The sequence below is a fragment of the Megascapheus bottae genome, chromosome 3 (genome assembly GCF_031878675.1).
Source record: "Megascapheus bottae isolate mThoBot1 chromosome 3, mThoBot2.hap1, whole genome shotgun sequence".
Classification (NCBI taxonomy): domain Eukaryota; kingdom Metazoa; phylum Chordata; class Mammalia; order Rodentia; family Geomyidae; genus Megascapheus; species Megascapheus bottae.
This window is the reverse complement of record NC_143511.1, coordinates 59,827,297-59,845,622: the sequence shown is the minus strand read 5'-3', so window position 1 is coordinate 59,845,622 and position 18,326 is coordinate 59,827,297. Positions and strand designations below refer to the sequence as shown.

Sequence of the window (18,326 nt, the reverse complement as noted above, 5' to 3'; positions counted from 1 at the left end):
GAAACAATACGTGGAGGTCAGAGAAACCCCATGAAAAGCCAAACCCTGCCCCCTAATTTTTCTACTTCCCAGGCTCACCACGGAGGCTTGGGGGCCAAGGCTGGAGAGGATGGCCCCAGAAGGCCTTCCTTGGGCTCAGGCTCCCGACGGGCACCCATCGTCTGTGCCACTAGCTGGAACATGGATTTATCCAGGCTCAGCCAGTCTGAAGGCAGCCTAGGGGAGAGCAGGCAAGCTGTCTCTGTGTCCTGACTCAGACCAGACTCTAATTGTCCTATCCGTGCCTGGGGTGGGCTCTCTTACCTGCTCGTGGGCCGGGCTTCCCGCTGAGCTTTCCGAGAGCCAAAGAGATGCCCCCACTTGATGCCCCCAGGTGAAGGCTCTGGGGTCCCTTCTGTGTTTTCTGCAGGTAGGGCTGTGGGCCCCTCCCTCTCTCGACTGCGCCTCAGCTCGGCCAGCACAGAGTCAGGTGGGCTTCCCATCCAGAAGGGCCAACCCCGCTCCCGCCCAAGGGCCTCCTCAGGGGCAGGGCAGGCCTCAGCCCCCTCCACTACCCCCTCTCTGGGCGGGGGAGCCTGGGGAGTTCCCCCATTTGCTGCCCCTTTCTTTTTTTCACTGCCAGTGCCACTGCTGCTGTTGCTGCTCCCTCGAGGGAACCTAGAGCCCTCGGTGGAGCCATCGATGTAGACCTGGGAGCTCTGCATGAGCTGGTACCACCAGCCAGTCTGCCCGCCTCGGGTCCACCTGCCATGGCCAGTGCCCCCAGCTGCCTCTGCCACCTCTTCTGTCTCCTCTTCTTCATCCTCTTCTCCACCTGCTGGAGCACCTACACCCTTCACCCGCTCCCCGGGGGCCATGTCTCCAGGGCCCTCCTGGCCCCGAGCCCGGGCCAACTGCAGTGTTGAGTGGGCCGAGAGCAGCAGGTCCTGGGACACTCGCAGCAGTTCCTTGTGCTGCCGCTGCTGCTGGCCGCTCTGCAGCAGCCGGTGCTGGAAGAGCAAGTCGAGGCTGAAGGGCAGCAGCGCCAGAGGCTGTAGCAGCAGCAGCAGCTCCTCAAAGAGGCCAGGGCACACGGAGTGTGCTGCACTCAGGAAGCCCCATGGCTGGTAGTGGGTCTGGATGATATCTAAGGGAAAGAGAGGAGCTGACTGACACAGAAAAGCAGAGCCTGGCCCAAGTGGAAGGTACTAGAAAACAACCCAGGCAAGCCACCGAGCGCGGGGCACAGGCCGCAGGCCGCATGCATGGTTACAATGACTCCTGCAGAAACACTGCCACCAAAAGTGATGGTGGCTCTAAATTTACAGAAGAGATGTTGGGGTTTCCGACCACCTTGACTCCGGCCTTCCCTGCTGCCTCCCCAGTTCTTACGAAAGGACTTGTGTAGAAGCCCAAAGTTTTGAAGATGGAGGCCTGCGGCCTCCCCACCTCCCCACCACTAGCTTCTGAAGACAGATTCCCTTGGAGATTTGGCCAGTATTGAGTTTGAAAGAGCAGATTTGGGGCATTACCTTCATGGTTATAGAGGTGATTGAACCAGAACTCCAGAGACCGGATGCTGTAGGAGATAGGTGAGAAAGAGTTGAGTCTACATGGTTACAGCCAGATAATACAAAGGACACAGGTACGGACAGGAAGTAGAGATGACCCTCTCCTCTCTATGAGGGGGTTCTACCACATTCACTTCATGTAAGAAAGTCCGCGAGGAGATGGGGAGTGGGGTGAACATGTGACTGACAAGGCAATCATTTCCCCACAGTGGAATCATTTTGCATGAGACTCTAAGTACACTGAGTGAGAACCAGGTGGCTCAAGGCCCAAGTAGATGATGGCGGTCTATGCTCGAGAATGAATACTACAACAGTGGATTTGGCTGCAAGCAGGATTTGGAGGCAGAGCCAGAATTGAGAAGAGTAGGGCTCACAAGACCCAGGGAAACTAAAGATATCCAATTAATTTCCACAGGGCCCAGTTATAGGTTTGTAAAAGCAGAAGAGCGTGTTGGTGGCTGCTGTCAGGGGGTGGTGGGTTCAGAGGGGAAGCACTGCCTGCTGAGAGCTTTCAGCTGGATGGAAGAAGGCCTGACTCGGATCCTGCAGATCCACTGTGTCTCAATCAAGGGGGCTGGTTTCTAAGGAGAGGTGGAGCCCAGGGGCCTGAGGGTTCAGGAACCCCTGTTCTTCTCATACTCACTTGAGCAGCCCCAGGATGAAGGCGTTGAAGCGCATGGTATGGCTGGTGAGCTCTGGGAACTGGCTGACTTTGTTGTAGAGGCCATGCAGGACTTTGGTAGATGGGCCTAGGAGGAAGACAGGGTTGGGGAGGTCCTATAACCAGTGTTTGGAACCCCAACTTTAGCTCAAAGTTCCAATATTGCCAACCAGCACTTACCCAGTTGTGTAGAGGCCTCAACCACACTCCATGGCATGTTTTTACGTTGCCCAATGATGACATCTAATACAAAGGCCTTGAGCCCGTCCTCCAGCACGGCCTGGACTGCTGGGCACAAGTACTTCAGAACCAGGTGGCCTACATTGGGGCTCACAGAACTGTTTCCCAGCTTTGCCTGAAGATGCAATAGGGAAGTTCTCAGGAAATCACAAGAAGCCTGACCTTGGTCCTCTCCTCATTGACCTTCACTATTCCCTTCTTGCCACCCCCATCACTGAGTTAATTTAGGGTTTGAAATGCACAAGAACAAGGGAAGGTGACAGCACACATCAGAGGAGGGTTTGCAGGGCAAAGCTCAGTTCTGCACATTATCTTGCTTACCTTTACGCCAGGATCCCTGCTTGTGCCAAAATGAGCCACAATGAGGTCCACAGCAGTGTTGACAGCTTTAATGAGTCCTACAAAGAAGCATGTGATGGAACAGGACCCACACAAGTTCTTGGTGACCGGCAGAGGATCCCCGGCGGGGATTAGGAAGTGTTCCTCCCTTGCCTTGCAGCAGTCCCCTCATCTGCCCTTGGTCTCTGCAGAGGCTTCAGACCTGGCCCTTTTCTGTTCACACCAGTTCTCTTCACCTCCTAGCCTGGACCCACTTCAGGCCTAGCAGTGTTGAGATTCTAACCTCCACACTCCTTAGCTCCCCTATTCCAATCCTGGATCAATCCAACTACGAGACTTCTCTGCTCTGAGAAGCAAGCCACTGATAGTTGCTGGGGAAAGAAAAACCTAATTCTTGGGCTGGGAGTTTGGCCTAGTGGTAGAGTGCTTGCCTAGCTAGCATGCATGAAGACCCGGGTTCGATTCCTTGGTACCCATGTACGTAGAAAAGCTACAAGTGGTGCTGTGGCTCAAATGGTAGAGAACAAACCTTGAGGAAAAAGCCCAAAGACACTGCTCAGGCCCTGAGTTCAAGCCCCAGGACTGGCAAAACAAAAACAAAAGCACAAATGAACAAACAAACCCAATTCTTCATAATGGTGACAACTTAAGGTGATACTTCGGTCTGTGCCTTATAGGATATATCACCTCTTATATCCTCAAGTTCCTGTGCAAAGTCTTTATTCCGTGTGTGTGTGTGTGTGTGTGTGTGTGTGTGTGTTGTGTGTTGAACTTAGGGCTTGGGTGCTGTCCTTGAGCTTTTGTGCTCAAGGCTAGTTGCCTACTGCTTGAGCCATAACTCCAATTTTGGCTTTGGTAGTTAATTGGAGAGAGTCTCACAGACTTTCCTGCCTGGGTTGGCTTTGAACCTTGATCTTCAGATCTCAGCCTTCCAAGTAGCTAGGATTACAGGCATAAGCTACTGGCATCCAGCTTAAAAAAACTGTTATTCTTTAAGTCCTTGGTTCCTCTTGACACAGAAAACACGGACCATTGTAAATTCCTTTATCTTTCCTTTCCCTTCAAAATACATAACTATTATTATTATTATTATTATTATTGCCAATCCAGAGACTTGAACTCAGGGCCTGCGCATGGTCCCTGAGCTTCTTTTGCTCAAGGCTAGCACGCTGAGCCACAGTGCCACTTTTGGCCTTTTCTGTTTATGTGGTTTTGAGGAATCGAACTCAGGGTTTCATGCATGCTAGGCAAGCACTCTACTAGTAAGCCACCTTCGCAGCCCCCAAATACATAATGATATCAGCGCTCTGTAAGCTCCTCTCCTCCTTCCCTAAGTCCTCTCTCCCTGTTCTTTGCTCATCTTGGAAACCGTGCTGCTCTTTGCATGCCAAGGTTCTTACCACTCCCTAAGCTTTGAATCTCATTCTGCCTCTGGACAGACCTTTAATTTCATCTTTTTTTCCTGTCACAGGATCGTGCTCTTTAGCCCACAGTTATACTTGTTTTGTCACCTATCTCCCTGTAGTTGCTCTTAGTTCAGTGATCATTTATTTGCTAAACAGAGTGGTTCTTGACTCAAGCTGCTAGGTCCTATTGTACCTTCACTTCCACCCACTAGAGCACTTAGGCACTGCTTTATTAATGTTACAGTTGCTCCCTAACTCAGCTTACCAAGAGAAGAGACTTTGGCCTTATTCTAAGAGTCTGATAAATGATGTGATTTTCAGTCACTCATACAGTACACTAACTTCTACCTCCTGCTCCAGTGCCTGGAGTTTTAAGACAGGGAAATGATCTGAGGACTAGAGAGTAGGGAAACAGGTGAGTCTAGGCAGTGACTGCAGAATCCCTTGTCTGGGCTACAGATTATACGTACCTTTTTTCTGAAGTAGGTCAATGGAAATGGCTTCTGCATTACCATCTGGGGACAGACAAAACTCAGCTGGAGGCTTCTCAGTCAAGGAAAAGGGGTCTTGGAAGTCAGGACAGGTCAGTGGTAATGGCTTTACTATGTAACCTAGGAAGAGAAAAAAAAAAATCAATTCTGAGCAACTTTCTTTCCAAGAGCTTTAGCTCAGCCAAGTGCCTTGTAATCTTTGAGACATGTGCCTGTGGGACCGACCCCTTCTCTGTCCCTTCCCAGCAGAGGCAGAGCCTGCTCTGTGTGCACCGGGGCCTTGCCCACACACCATTCAGCCGGCAGTTCAGATGGTTGGAAGCACTGAAGGAACCAGGAAACTCAAAGATGGGGTTCTTGCGGGCCAGCCGAGCTTCCTGCGGCCTTCGGTCTAGGCTCCCTGACAAACCAGGTGGCCCTAGCGGGTTCTTCCTCCTGTATTCCCGCCACTTGAGGGCTTGAGGGGAGAGGTGGTTAGCTGGAGGCAGAACAGATCAGCAGAAGAGACAGACAAGCAAGAGTTAGGAAGAGACAGAATTTCTCATCACCTGACAGCCCACATAAACCACTAGGATAGGGAAAACATAGATATTATCTACAGATGTTGGTAAGAAGATGCAAACATTTTAACTTCTGACCCTAGGTTCTAGTGTAACAAAGGTAGAGGCAAAACTGCTTGGGCCAAGGATGAAGCTCATACCATTATTGGGCCTGGAAGCCATGTTGCCCTCACCACCACCTCGGGCCAGGCTCTCTGCCCTGCTGATGCCAGACCTCCAGGAGCCCAGAGGTGGCAGGCTTCCTGAGCCATGGAGTCGGTACTCAGCCAAGGTCAGTATCTTCTGCTCCTCCTTTTGTGGCTGCTGAGAGGTGGCAGGCTGGCCAGTTGGAGGGCAGGAGTGGCCCCATGGGGGTAGGCTTTCTGTGGCTGTAGTCTGCTCTGGAGGAGGGGAGCATGAAGTAGAGGCAGAAGAATCAGTGCTGGGCCCAAAAGGGCCGGCACTCCGGATGGGGGAGTAGCTTCCCAGCGGTGATGGCCGTGAGGTCTCTGGCTCGGGCCCAGCTTTTCTGGCACCTCTGCCAATGGTTTGGGGAGTGGATGTCTGCAACTCCCCTGAAGGAGCTGGGCCTGGGCCTTGAGCTGTGGGGGCAGCCAGCAGGGTGGGCTGCTGGGCACGGCTGCAGCCAGAAAGGCTGTAGAGCTGGGAGAGGCTATGAAGGGCCCGGGCCTTGGTCAGCTGCTTGGGGAAGTGGTGCTGGAACACGAAGGGCTGGATAGGCAGCGTGGTTGGCCTCTGCTCCTTGCTGTATCGAAGGACGGGTCGGCTCTCAGCACCACCCCCTGTAGCAACAGGGATGGAAAAGTAATCAGAAGGCAACAGTCACATGGGAACTCCTAAGAACTATCAAAGCACCCAGTAGATGATGCACACAGGGAAAAATGGATAGGACCTAGGTTGTAGGAACTGAACAATCCAAGCTCATGAATGATACATTGTCCCCGCTTCTGTCATTTCCTTTTTTGGGGGCCAGTTCTGGGGCTTGACCTAAGGGGCATGAGCACTGCTTTTGGAGTTTCTCAAGGCTAGAGCTCTACCACTTGAGCCACAGCACCACTTCCAGCTTTTTTTATGTATGTGGTACTGGGGAATCGGATCCAGGTCTTTGTGCATGCCAGGCACGCACTCTACCACTAGGCCAAACTCCCAGCCCCTGAACTTTTTTTTTTTGCCAGTCCTGGGCTTGAGCTCAGGGCCTGAGCACTGTCCTTGGGCTTTCTCAAGGCTAGAGCTCTACCATTTGAGCCTCAGCACCACTTCCAGCTTTTTTCTATGTATGTGGTAGTGAGGAATCGAACCCGGGTCTTCATGCATGGTAGGCAAGCACTCTACCACTAGGCCAAACTCCCGGCCCCTCCCTGAACTTTTTTAAAAACCGATTTCTCTTTGGCTACTTTAAGAATGGGCACAGTAATAAATAACTGCAGGGTATGGAAACAAGAGCTTTATCTTGTGTGATTGTTGTTCTTAATGTACTATGTTATTTCTCTTCTCTTTTTTTGCCCTTATAGTTAATCTCATGTTGTTACTGTATCTGACTTGGTTACCTGATATATTGTACATACATTTATTTGTTTATTTGAAATAGGGAAGGGGGAAAAACAAGATAATTAGGAGGGGTTTGGGGAGGGAAAGGGGGACAAAAACATGAGAAGGGGTATCAATGTGAGAGACGTAATACACCTACTACCTGATGAATGTAACTGTGACCCTTCTATACATTATCCTGACAATTTAAAAAAATATTCCATTTTTACTCAATAAATGCTTTGGAACACTTTAAACAGGAAAATAATATTTGAGGGGGCCAGGAGTTTGGCCTCAAGGTAGAGTGCTTACCTAGCATGCATGAAGACCTAGGTTTGATTACTCGGTATCACATACACAGAAAAAGCTGGAAATGTGTTGGTAGTTTGGCCTAGTGGTAGAGTACTTGACTAGCATGCACAAAGACCTAGGTTCGATTCCTCGGTGCTATATCCTCATAAAAAGCCAGCAATGGCGTTATGGCTCAAAGTGATAGAGCGCTAACCTTAAGAAAGCCCAAGAGCAGTGCTCAGGCCCTGACTTCAAGCTTCAGGACTGGCAAAAGAAATAAAAATAAATAAATATGTGAAACCTTAAAAAAAAAAAAACACTTCTTTATTTGTAGCTAGAACCAGCCTTTCTGTTATCCCATGATCCTCTCATTGGAATTGGAAAATCTACGTTTGCTGTCTCTGGGAAGGAGTGTGTGCTCCAATTCTGGGCCTCTTTTGTTCTTTTTCCCCCAACCTGTTTAGGTCAATGAACCTCAAAGCAAGGGCTTATTGTCAGGTGCTGGTGGCTCAGGCCTATAATCCTAGCTACTCAGGAGGCTGATATCTGAAGATCACGGTTCAAAGCCAGCCTGGGCATGGAAGTCCTTGAGACTCCTCTCCAATTAACCACAAGAAAACCAGAAGTGGCACTGTGGCTCCAAATGGTACAGTGGTAGCCTTGAACTGGAATGCTTAGGGACAGTGCCTAGACCCAGAGTTCAAGCCCCATGATTGACAAAAAACAAACAAAAAACAAAACAAAACAAAAACAAGGGCTTAAAGTTCAGATCACTGTGCAGTGACACTGTTTGTATATGGACTATGCTCCAACTAATACTGCACATGCTGTGTACATCTGGATGGACACAAGATGGCACCACAAGCGTTCACAGGGCCTAAAACTCTGGGCGTGGCTCAATAATTCTACAAGGAAGAAATCAGTATTCCTGACAGATCAGAAACATTCAAATTTAGAGATACAAAGTTATTTTCTCAAACTCACACAACTAGACAGAGCCTGAATTGTGCCTAAGCCAGAGTGTGACTCGGGGGCTAATGTTCTCTCTGCACATAAATGACCATGAAGTGGTACCAGGCTGGTTTTTCTACCCGTCATCTAATCACATTCGTGAGTCATAAGGGATGGCCACCAAATGTGTTTCAGAATCCTGTCCTCAGATTTTCAAACAATGGTCTGCTGCTATCCTCACTGCTTAGAAAGCACACTGTCATCCTCCCTTACTGTGTCCTAACCATACTACCACCAAGGCCTTTTGCATTCCTATTCACTCTGCCTGAAATCTCCTCACTCAGACATTAGCTCTAACTCCTCCAAGTGGGCTTCTCCACCCACCCTGGCCCCTTTGAAAGTCACTCATAATCAGAAAGTACCTTTTCAGTGTGTTTCTTATCTATTCTCATGTCAGTTCCATAAAAGCAGGAAATTTTACCCCCTGATGTTTATCTAGTGCCTAAAATAGGACTTGGTAAAAAGTGTGTACAAGTGTGGACTGAACAGTTAAATGAATGAATCTCTTTTCTCTCTCCCTCCCTCTGTCCCTTCCCCACCCTGTACCAGTCCTGGGGCTTGAACTCAGGGCCTGGGGATATCCCCGATACTCTTTTGCTCAAGACTAGTACTCTGCCATTTGAGTGACCAATTCTACTTGTGGCACGTCTGGTAGTTAATTGGTGATCAGTCCCATGGACTTTCCTACCCAGGCTGGCTAGCTTCAGATCACAATCCTGATTTCAGCCTGGTGTGATTACAGGTGTGAGTTACTGTAGTTCCTGTTGTCCAGCTTGCACTTATGTTCTTATTAAAACTTTTTTTTTTTTTTTGCCAGTCCTGAGGCTTGAACTCAGGGCTTTCTCAAGGCAGGATTTGAAGCAGCCAGGATTATAGTAAAAGTCACTGGTACCCACCTCCTGCCAGTGCCTGCTTGAACTCAGGCACTGTCCTTGGACACTTTTTGCTCAAGGCCTACACTCTGCCACTGAGCCACAGCACCACTTCTGGCTTTTTCTGAGTATGTGGTATCAAGGAATCATCCCAAAGGCTTTGTGCATGCTAGGCCGGCACTCTACCACTAGGCTATGCTCCTGGCCCCAAATCTTTTCTTTCTTTTTTTTTTTTTTGAGAAGTCAACAGATCTAACCTAAGCTGTGGGGAACTTTTGCCTCTGTTTTACCTCACATTTCCCTTCAGCCCTTCAAGCCCTTTGGGGTATAGCTTCCATTTTGTGTGTGTGTGTGTGTGGGGGGGGTCATGAGGCTTGAACTCAGGGTCTGGGTGCTGTCCCTTGGCTTTTCAGCTCAAGGCTGAGCTCTACCACCTAAGTCCACTGCTGGCTTTTTGGTAGTTTTTTGAAGAGAACAGTCTTATGGACTGTCCTGCCTGGGCTGAGTCTGAACTACAATCTTCAGACCTCAGTCTCCTGAGCGGCTAGGATTGTACCCAGCTACAACTACTATGCTCTTATTCCAATGAATTTCCAACCTACATGATGGTCTCTCCTAACTCTAGAGAGACATCTCTTCTAGTCCATCTTCTATCCAAATCATCAGTAAGCTTCTAAAACATAAGTCAAAACATGGCAGTAAGCAAACAAAAAATATCAAAGTAACAACACAGTCACTTCCCTGATTACAATCCTTTGAAGATTCCATCCCATCCCAAATAGCTAAGCCAAACTGGTGCACTTGCAGTTTCTGACTTGAGCAGAAAAAATTTAAGCAAGAGTGTGAGGCCCTGAGTGAAGCCCCGTTAGCTGCAAACACACATACATGTACACACACACACACACACACACACACACACACACACACACACACACCGAGTGATGGTTCCCTTTCAGTTTCTATTTTTAGTTGAGAACTCTGATGATCTACCATTAGCACCAACTTAGCAGAGAGCCTACTACAAAATAATTGTTTAAAATGTAATAAAAACCAACAGGGAAAAAGTAGGCCTAGAGAGGCTACTTGAAGCTAAAGGGTCAAGGGTCAGATTTATTTCTTTTACTCTCTCAAAAAAAAATTGTTTTTTTCTGTGCCAGTCCTGGGGCTTGAACTCAGGGCTTAGGCACTGTCCTTGAGCTTTTTGGCTCACAGCTTTGTCCCTTGAGCCTTTTTGAATCACAGCTCCACTTCCAATTTTTAGTAATTGGAGCTTAAGGTCCCATAGGCTTTCCTGCCTGGGCTGGCTTTGAACTGAGATCTGAGGATCTCAGCCTCCTGAGTAGCTAGGATTACAGGCGGGAGCCACTGATGCCAGCTTTGTTTTTTGAGACAGTCCAGGCCGACATCAACGTCTGGGATGGAGCAGTTCTACCTTAATTTCCCTAGTAGGTGGGCCTATAGGTGGATGTGGTTCATTGCATCCAGCTTGGATCTCAGGCAGAAAGCCATGTAGTTATAATTACTGGACAAAGAATGAACTCTACTCCCAACCAATGTGATTTTCCTGTTGGATATATCCCTTGGTGGTCTGCTGAACACCACAGATTCCTTAATGTCTCAAATGTAACACACGCTGTGTCCTTTCTATAAATCTACTTCTATGTTTATGATCCCTATTCATCTTTCCAGCCATCTAGGTTCAGAATCAAGTTTTGTGAGTCTTTTGTTTAAATTACATCAGGCTCTGAGTCCTGCCAATTTGATCTTTTTGGCATACCTCCTACCCTACCCCCACTAAAGGGCACTGCATGCTCTGGGCGGGTAAGGTAATGGGTCTAGTCTGAGGAACTCCTAATTGCAGGGATCTATCATGGAGGATGCCATCCATGTGTCATGGTATTCTCCAGCTTCCAAGTTCCTTACCGTCAGCTCTAGCTCTTGCGTCCCTCTGGGTATGGCTGTTGGCTGGGATCCCTGGGAGAGCTGGCCCTGGATCCATCAAGGGGCCTTGCCCAGCAGCTCTGATGCCAGTAGGTGGCATCTCACTGGAATGAGGTCCCTGATAGACTTGCGTGGACCAGGGCTCTGGGCCAAGTAGGTCTAGGCTGGGCCCCAAGGGCATGGGGGGTAGGCTATGACTACAGCGAGTGCCTTCATTCAGTGGGCCCGCCTTATCTTGCTGGGCTTCTTGGATGGGTGAGAACTCCTGAGAGGAGTCTCCAATGCTCCCCCGAAGTTGTGGGGAGCCAGAGCTTGTAGCTTTCTTCCGGCCTTTGGCCAGCTCAGCAAAGGAGGTGACCCTCTTGGGTGGGGAGCTAGGCCCAGCCAGGACTGCAGGGCCCTCACTCAAGCGCACTGGGCAACTCAGCATGCGTTCCAGGGAGCCCAGGCGGACAGGAGGACTGCGCTCCAGGCTGCGATCATAGCTGCGGGAGCGCTGCCGACCAGTGCTGAGGTTGGGGGGGGCCGTATTTGTGTACACCTGCCCCTCAAGCACGGCGGGGGCCACCGCTGCTGCTGCTGCTTCTGTTGCGGAGCCCACAACTTCCTGTTCCTCTGGCTGGACTTCTGGCTTCTGGAAGAGGTAATACTCTGAGGGTTGGCTGGGGCCTGGGTCTGGGCTGGCACCTGGAGGGGGACTTATCTTGGTGTGTTCTTCAGAGCAGCTGGTAATGGACGAGCCAGCAGGGCTTGGGGATGACTGGGAGGACAGGTCACAGGTGACAAGTTTATAGTAATTTTGTGTGGCCACAACAAGACGGGCCTGGCTCTGGAAGCAGGCTGTGAGGTCAGCCACTGCGGGGCAGGGCTCACAGTGTGGGCGGTAGGAGTTGCAGTTGGCATCAAGCTCGGGAGATGAGGCATGAGGACAACCATAGCCTCCTTCCCTGTCTCCACTTTCTGGGTGGTGGGACTCACAAGACATTTTTGACTCAGCTGGAGAGGGCTGCAGGTCCAGGTAGAAGGCGCCAGGGTCTGAGTGGCTGCAGAATGAGGAGTCGCTGCAGGACTGTGGGGCGGAGTTGAGATTGGCTCGGGAGCTGCCGTGCAGCTTGTTGTAGAGGGTGCTGAAGGTGACAAGCACACCATCTGAACTGTTGCAGGAGGAGTCGCTGACATAGCCCATGGACTGGTCAGCAGCCTCGGACTGACTGGATGTGCTGCTGCAGCGGCAGTGCTGTGCCCCTGAGCCAGCGAGTCCAGGGTTCCTTGGAGATTCGTCTGAACTGAGCTTCCACTCCTGGTCAAATGAGAAGCCAGAGGTATCACTGGCACCGCCTCCACTGCCACTCCCGCCAGGTCCCCCACACTCATCTAGCTCCATGGTCTCCGCTTCCATCTCTGGCCGGCAGCAGTGGCTGCTACCACATTGCTGGATATCCACAGATGTTACTGGCTCCTGTTCCTGCCCCTCTACCACTCCAGCCCGACTGCGTGTTGGCCCCCATGGCCTGCCCAGTCCAGGGCCAGAGGGTAGCAGCTGAAAAGAAGACAGGTGGAAGGAGGGCTGGCTGGCACTGTGTAGGTGGAAGGATTGCTGGGTGGCACTGTCACCAATGCAATCATCATACAGGTCGTTAAGTCCTGGCTCACTCACACCCTCTTGCAGCAAGAAGGGATTGTGTCGTTTGATGGCCCCAGGGCCTCTTCCCTCTCGCCCCCTACTCTTGGTGCTGTCTGCTGATCGAGTAGATACTCCTGGACCAGAGTGCAGACTGCTGTACAGAAGGGAGTCAGCTTGTCCCAGGTCTTGGTCAGGGTGGGTGATGCCCAGCTCAGGTGGGCAGAATGGATTGGGTCTTGTGCCCCCACTTCCTCCATTCGCTCCTCCACAGCACTGCCTGTCTGGGACTTGGCAGTGCACTAAGGGGATGTGGTGCACGATGAGCGTCTCTCCAGTCAGTTTTGGGGGACTATCCATTTTGGAAAGTTCGAACAAGGGCGTCAACAGCACCAGACACTGCCCCCAAAGCCCAGTGGGGAAGAACGCATTTCATCAGGAGAACTTGGCACCTGGAAAGAGAGGGAAAGAAAGGGAACCTAATGTCACCTCCCTGGAAGCCAAGGACGTGTGCCCCTCCACCCAGCATTTCCAGGTGAAGAGGCATCCAAAAGGGAAAAAGGCTGCCAGCACAGGAGGGGATTCAGCATAGCGTAGGTCCAGGTCCCGAGGCCAGACTCTTTTAATGTCACATATGCAGGACTGGTGTTCTCAGTGACAGTACTTTCCCCTTCTTTTTCAAGGACCTTTTCCTTGGCTATAGACTACGGCTAAGTCCGAGTACAACAACAACACTAAAAAAGTGATGTAAGAAGAATCATCTAGGAGTCTGAAAAGGATCTTATGCACAGAATGAAAAGAGACACTACATACAGACACAGCTTGCAAGTTCATAGACGTGGGAAAAATATGACTAATAGTTCATGAAATATGAAACAAGCTAGCATTTTGTAAGAAATGTTTTCTTCTTTTTCTTTTTTATATGCCAGTCCTGGGCTGTAACTCGAGGCCTGGGCCCTGTCCTTGAGATTTTTTTGTTCAAGGCTGGCACTCTTTGAGCCATAGCTCCATTTTGGTCTTTTTTTTGGTGGTTAATTGCAATAAGAGTCCCACAGACTTTTCTGCTCAGATCGCTTCTGATTTTCAACCCTTAGATCTAAGCTTCCTGGGTAGCTGGGATTATACGCATGAGCCACCAAGCACCTGGCCAAGAAATGTATAAATTTTTGCTAGTCCTGGGCTTGAGCTCAGGACCTAAGCACTGTCCTTGAGTTTTCTCAAGGCCAGAGTTCTACCACTTGAGCCACAGCACTACTTCCAGCTTTTTCTATGTATGTGGTACTGAGGAATTGAACCTGAGTTTTCATGCATGCTAGACAAGCACTACCACTAGGCCAAACTAGCCCAAGGCATACATTTTTTTTCTTTTTTGGTTATGAGACTTGAACTCTGGGCCTGGGCATTGTCTCTGAGCTCAACCGCTCAAGGCTCCTCCTTCTCTACCCCTTGAACCAGGTACCACTTCCAGTTTTCTGGTGGTTAATTGGAGATAAGAGTCTCAAGGACTTTTCTGCCTGGGCGGCTTTGAACTGTGATCCTCAGATCTCAGCCTCCTGAGTAGCTATGATTACAGGCGTGAGCCACCATGCCGGGCTGAAATATATTCTTAAATGTATCATTTGACTAGGTGACTACCACCTCTGCCTTCCTTCCCCTCCCATAACCCAGAATGCTCGCTCCTCTGTGATGATTGTGGGCTCTGTGCTCTTCCTAACTTACAATTGTTCTGGAGCTTCTAGAATGCAAGCTGAGTGGCAGGGGAAGTATGACATGTCAACAGCTCCTCCCTGGGGGTGGGGCTATTTATCGCTTGTGTGTCACTCTATCACATGCTTACACAAGACCTGACTGACAAACATTTGTCTAGCTCAGGGTTCAGAATCTCCTGAAACACACCAGTTCTACCTAGTTTTTAGCCAAGAACCTTCACTATATAATGCCCTAGAAAACCTTCTCTTTATACATTTTACTTCTCTCTTATTTAGTTACATGGCCTCTGAGGACACAAGTAAGTTCTAAGCTTCTTTAGTTTTCTGGCCATGCTGTGATAGAGTGGCCTATTCAAGTTCTTCTTCTTGCTAATATTGGGGTTTGAATGATGGGCCTTAAGTTCTTCACATGGCCTTTTTTAGCTCAAAGCTGAGGCTCTACCACTCAATCCAGATCTCACGACTTTAATCTCCTAGTCTTTCAAATTCCGAGTCCTAATATCCTTTACTTCCTTAAAGAATACTTGGGTCAGGGGCTGGGAGTGTAACCTAGTGGTAGAGTGTTTGCCTAGCATGCATGAAGCCCTGGTTTTGATACCTTGGTACTACATACACAGAAAAAGCTAGAAGTGGCACTGTGGCTCAAGTGGCAGAGCAATAGCCTTGAGTAAAAAGTGTTCGAGGACAGTGCCCAGGCCCTGAGTTCAAACCCTAGGACTGGCAAAAAAAAAAAAAAAAAAAAAAAGATCCTCAGGTCTAATTTCTCCTAATTTCCTCATCTAGCTGCTTTCCCTTTCTATTTTTATTATATTCTTTCTACCTTCTCTGAGTCTAAATCCTCCATATTTGATGTTATTTGTCACTTAACTGAACCCTTTAACACCCTGTGTATTGGACCTGGGGCTGGGGCTTGAACTCAGTGTCTGGGCACTGTCCTTAATTTTTTTTTTTGTTAAAGGCTAACACTTGAGTCACATCTCCATTTCCACCTTTTTTTAAATGGTTAATTGGAAATATGAATCTCACAGACAAGTCTCACAGACATTCCTGCTTAGTTGGCTTCGAACCTTGATCATCAGATTTCAGCCTGCTTTGCTAGGATTACAAGTATAAGCCACTGGTGCCAGGCATAATACCACTCATTTCTTAAAATTTAACTGATTTAGTGATGGAAGGTGACATTGTCCAAAAACAAATGTATTACTCTTTACCCGACCTATGTAGCTATAACCCCTTAATATACTGACGATAAAAAATTTTTTTTAAGTAATGAAAAAGAAGGGAAATAGCTCTTCATGTTTAGTAAAAAGCTATACAAATTCCATAAATATGCTCAAGTATATTAAAAATGCAAATGTTTAAGAAATATGCATGTGAGGGGTAATTATATTAAAATATATCTGTTAAATCACATTCAAATTAAGAAACAAGTATTTACAGTCCTTCTTACTCCATCCTTTCAGAGAGGAAGGTGAATTTCTTTTTTGTCGAATTTTCAAGCCCTTGGGCATTGATTGGGGTGAAACTAAACAATAGCTAAGATTAAGGTTATAGAAGAAAATAGAGGCCATGGCTCAAAGCCAGCTTAGGCAGGAAGGTCTATGAGACTCGTTTTTTTTTTTTTTTTGGTCAGTTGTAGGGCTTGAACTCTTGGCCAAGGCACTGTCCCTGAGCTCTTTATAGTGCTCTACTAGTTGAGCCACAGTGCCACTTTTGGTTTTCTGGAAGTTAACTGGAGATAAAGAGTCTCACAGACTTTTGTGCCCAGGTTGGCTTTCAACTGTAATCCTCAGATCTCAGCTTCCTGAGTAGCTAGGGTTACAGGAATGAGCTTCTGGCAGCCCAACACCTGTGACTTTTTTTGCTCAGGCTAGCATTCTGCCACTTGAGTGACAGCTCCACTTCTAGCCTTTTGGTTATAACTGATGATACAGTCTCAGAATCTACTGCTGGGCAGAACTTTTAATTATGAATCTCAGATCTCAGTCTCCCAAGTTGCTAGGATTACAGGTATGAGTCACTGGTACGAGGAGGGAAAATGTTATAACCGATAAACTACTCAGAAAAGGTTGGAATGGTGCTAGGCACTGTGCTAGTGCCCAGTAAAAGGCACTAGGTTTGAGCCAAAGCAGCTCAGGGACAGTGCGCATGCCTTGAGTTAAAGTTCCACGACCAGCACAAAAAAGAAAAAAAAAAGGAAAGGAAAGAAAAAGAAAACTGAAGAGTAAATTTTTGTTATCTTGGATTAAGTGATATCTAAACTATGACACCAAAAACACAAAGAAAGGAAAAGAATAGATAAGTGGACTCCACAAAATCAGACACTGTGTCTATTTGTCTCCTTCCTTCCTTCATTCCTCTCTCTCTCTCTCCCTCTCTCTCTCTCTCTCTCTCTCTCTCTCTCTCTCTCTCTCTCTCTCTCTCTCTCTCTTTCTCTCTCTCTCTTTCTTGAATTTAGGGCCTGAGCACTGTCTGTGAGCTTCTTTTGCTCAAGACTAGTTCTCTATCACTTGAGCTGCTGTGCCCTTCTGGCTTTTTCTGTTTCTGTAGTACTGAGGAATTGAACCCAGGGCTTCATGCATGTTGGGCAAGCACTCTACCACTAAGCCACATTCCCAACACCACTTTGTGTTTCAATGGATAATAGTAAGAAAGTAAAAAGCTGCCAAGTACTATTGGTTCAAGACTAGAATCTTGGCTACTCAGGAAGCTGAGAATCATGGCTCAAAGCTAGCCTGGGAAGGAAAGTAATAAGACTCTTATTTCTAATTAACTACCAGAAAACCAGAAGTGGAGCTGTGGCTCCAGTAGTAGAGTGGTAGCCTTGAGCAAAAGAGCTCAGGGACAGTGCCCAGGCCCTGAGTTCAGGCCACAGGACAGAGTGAAAGAGAGAGGGAATGAGAGAGAAGGAGGTGTGAGGGAGAGAGGAAAGAGAGGGGGAGGGGGCAGAGGGAGAAAGGGAAGGAGAGAGAGGGAAGGAGGGAGGGAGGAGGGAAGAGAGAGGGAGAGAAGAAGGGGGAAGGGAGAGGGAAAGAGACAGAAACAAGTAACAAGTGTTCACAATAATGATATGAAGAAATTGGAGCCCTCAAACACTGCTGAGGGCAATGTAAATGGCACAATCATTATGGGAAAATGATTTAACAGTTCTTCTGACTTTAAACACAGCAGGGCTAGAGGCAAAGTTCAAATAGTAAAGCACCGGCCAAGCAAGCAAGCAAGGTCTGAGTTCAAATCTCAGTACTACAAGTAAAAGGTTTCTTTTTAAGTTAATCACAGCTATTATGAGATGAAGCAATTGTACTTCTTTGTTTATACTCAAGAAAAATAACATACAAAAGCATCAGCATATCCATAGTAATAAAAAAGTGGGTATAATCCAAATACCCATCAATTAATGAACAGATAAATGTGATATATTTGTGCAATGAAACAGTATTTGGCAATAAAACACATGAAGTGCTAAGACATGCTACAACTTGAACTGTAAAGATTATGTTAAATGAAAGACAACATTGTAGTACTAATATGAAATGTACAGAACAGATAATCTACTGACATGGGAGTCTACTAGTAGTTTCTTAGTGTTGGGGAATGGATGGCAACTGCGTACTGTCTATGGAGCTCCTTTCAGGATTATGATCCCATGGTAAACATAATAAAAATGATAACTTTTCTGATATGTAAATTTACCTCAGGGTGGCTATTGTGTACAACTTCTGCCAAAAAAGATTAAGGTTTATAAGAGCAATTGTTGGTGGCTTTTTCCTATAATCCTAACTACTCAGGAGGCTAAGATCTGAGAATCCTTTTTTTTTTTTTTTGCCAGTCCTAGGGCATGAACTCAGGGCCTGAGTACTGTTCTTGGGTTTTCTCAAGGCTAGAGCTCTACCACTTGAGTCACTTTTCTATGTATGGGGTACCAAGGAATCGAACCCAGTCTTTGTTCATGTTAGAAAAACACATTACCACTAGGCCAAACTCCCAGCACCCGAGATCTGAGAATCTTGATTTGGAGAAAGCCTGGGCAGAAAAGACCTTCAGACTGTATTTCCAGTTAACCAGCAAAAAGCATGATTGGCATTGTGGCTCAAGTAGTAGAGTACC

The 18,326-nt window shown here is 47.9% G+C and overlaps 1 protein-coding gene across 3 annotated transcripts in view; it reads right to left on the bottom strand.

Moving 5' to 3' along the window:
* Window positions 1-18,326, bottom strand: part of Rusc2 (RUN and SH3 domain containing 2) — a 53,507-nt gene that overhangs the window by 695 nt on the left and 34,486 nt on the right. For 2 of the 3 annotated variants that reach the window (XM_090330209.1, XM_090330208.1), the window contains 10 exons: window positions 10,872-12,962; window positions 5,388-6,029; window positions 4,980-5,165; window positions 4,667-4,807; window positions 2,773-2,849; window positions 2,392-2,566; window positions 2,194-2,299; window positions 1,512-1,558; window positions 304-1,126; window positions 79-216 (listed from right to left, as the gene is read on the bottom strand). In XM_090330209.1, coding sequence (XP_090186335.1) covers window positions 79-216; window positions 304-1,126; window positions 1,512-1,558; window positions 2,194-2,299; window positions 2,392-2,566; window positions 2,773-2,849; window positions 4,667-4,807; window positions 4,980-5,165; window positions 5,388-6,029; window positions 10,872-12,870 — 4,334 coding nt within the window. In that variant the 5' untranslated portion in view covers window positions 12,871-12,962. The remainder of the gene's footprint in view (window positions 1-78; window positions 217-303; window positions 1,127-1,511; window positions 1,559-2,193; window positions 2,300-2,391; window positions 2,567-2,772; window positions 2,850-4,666; window positions 4,808-4,979; window positions 5,166-5,387; window positions 6,030-10,871; window positions 12,963-18,326) is intronic. The other variant, XM_090330210.1, reaches the window with a different exon arrangement.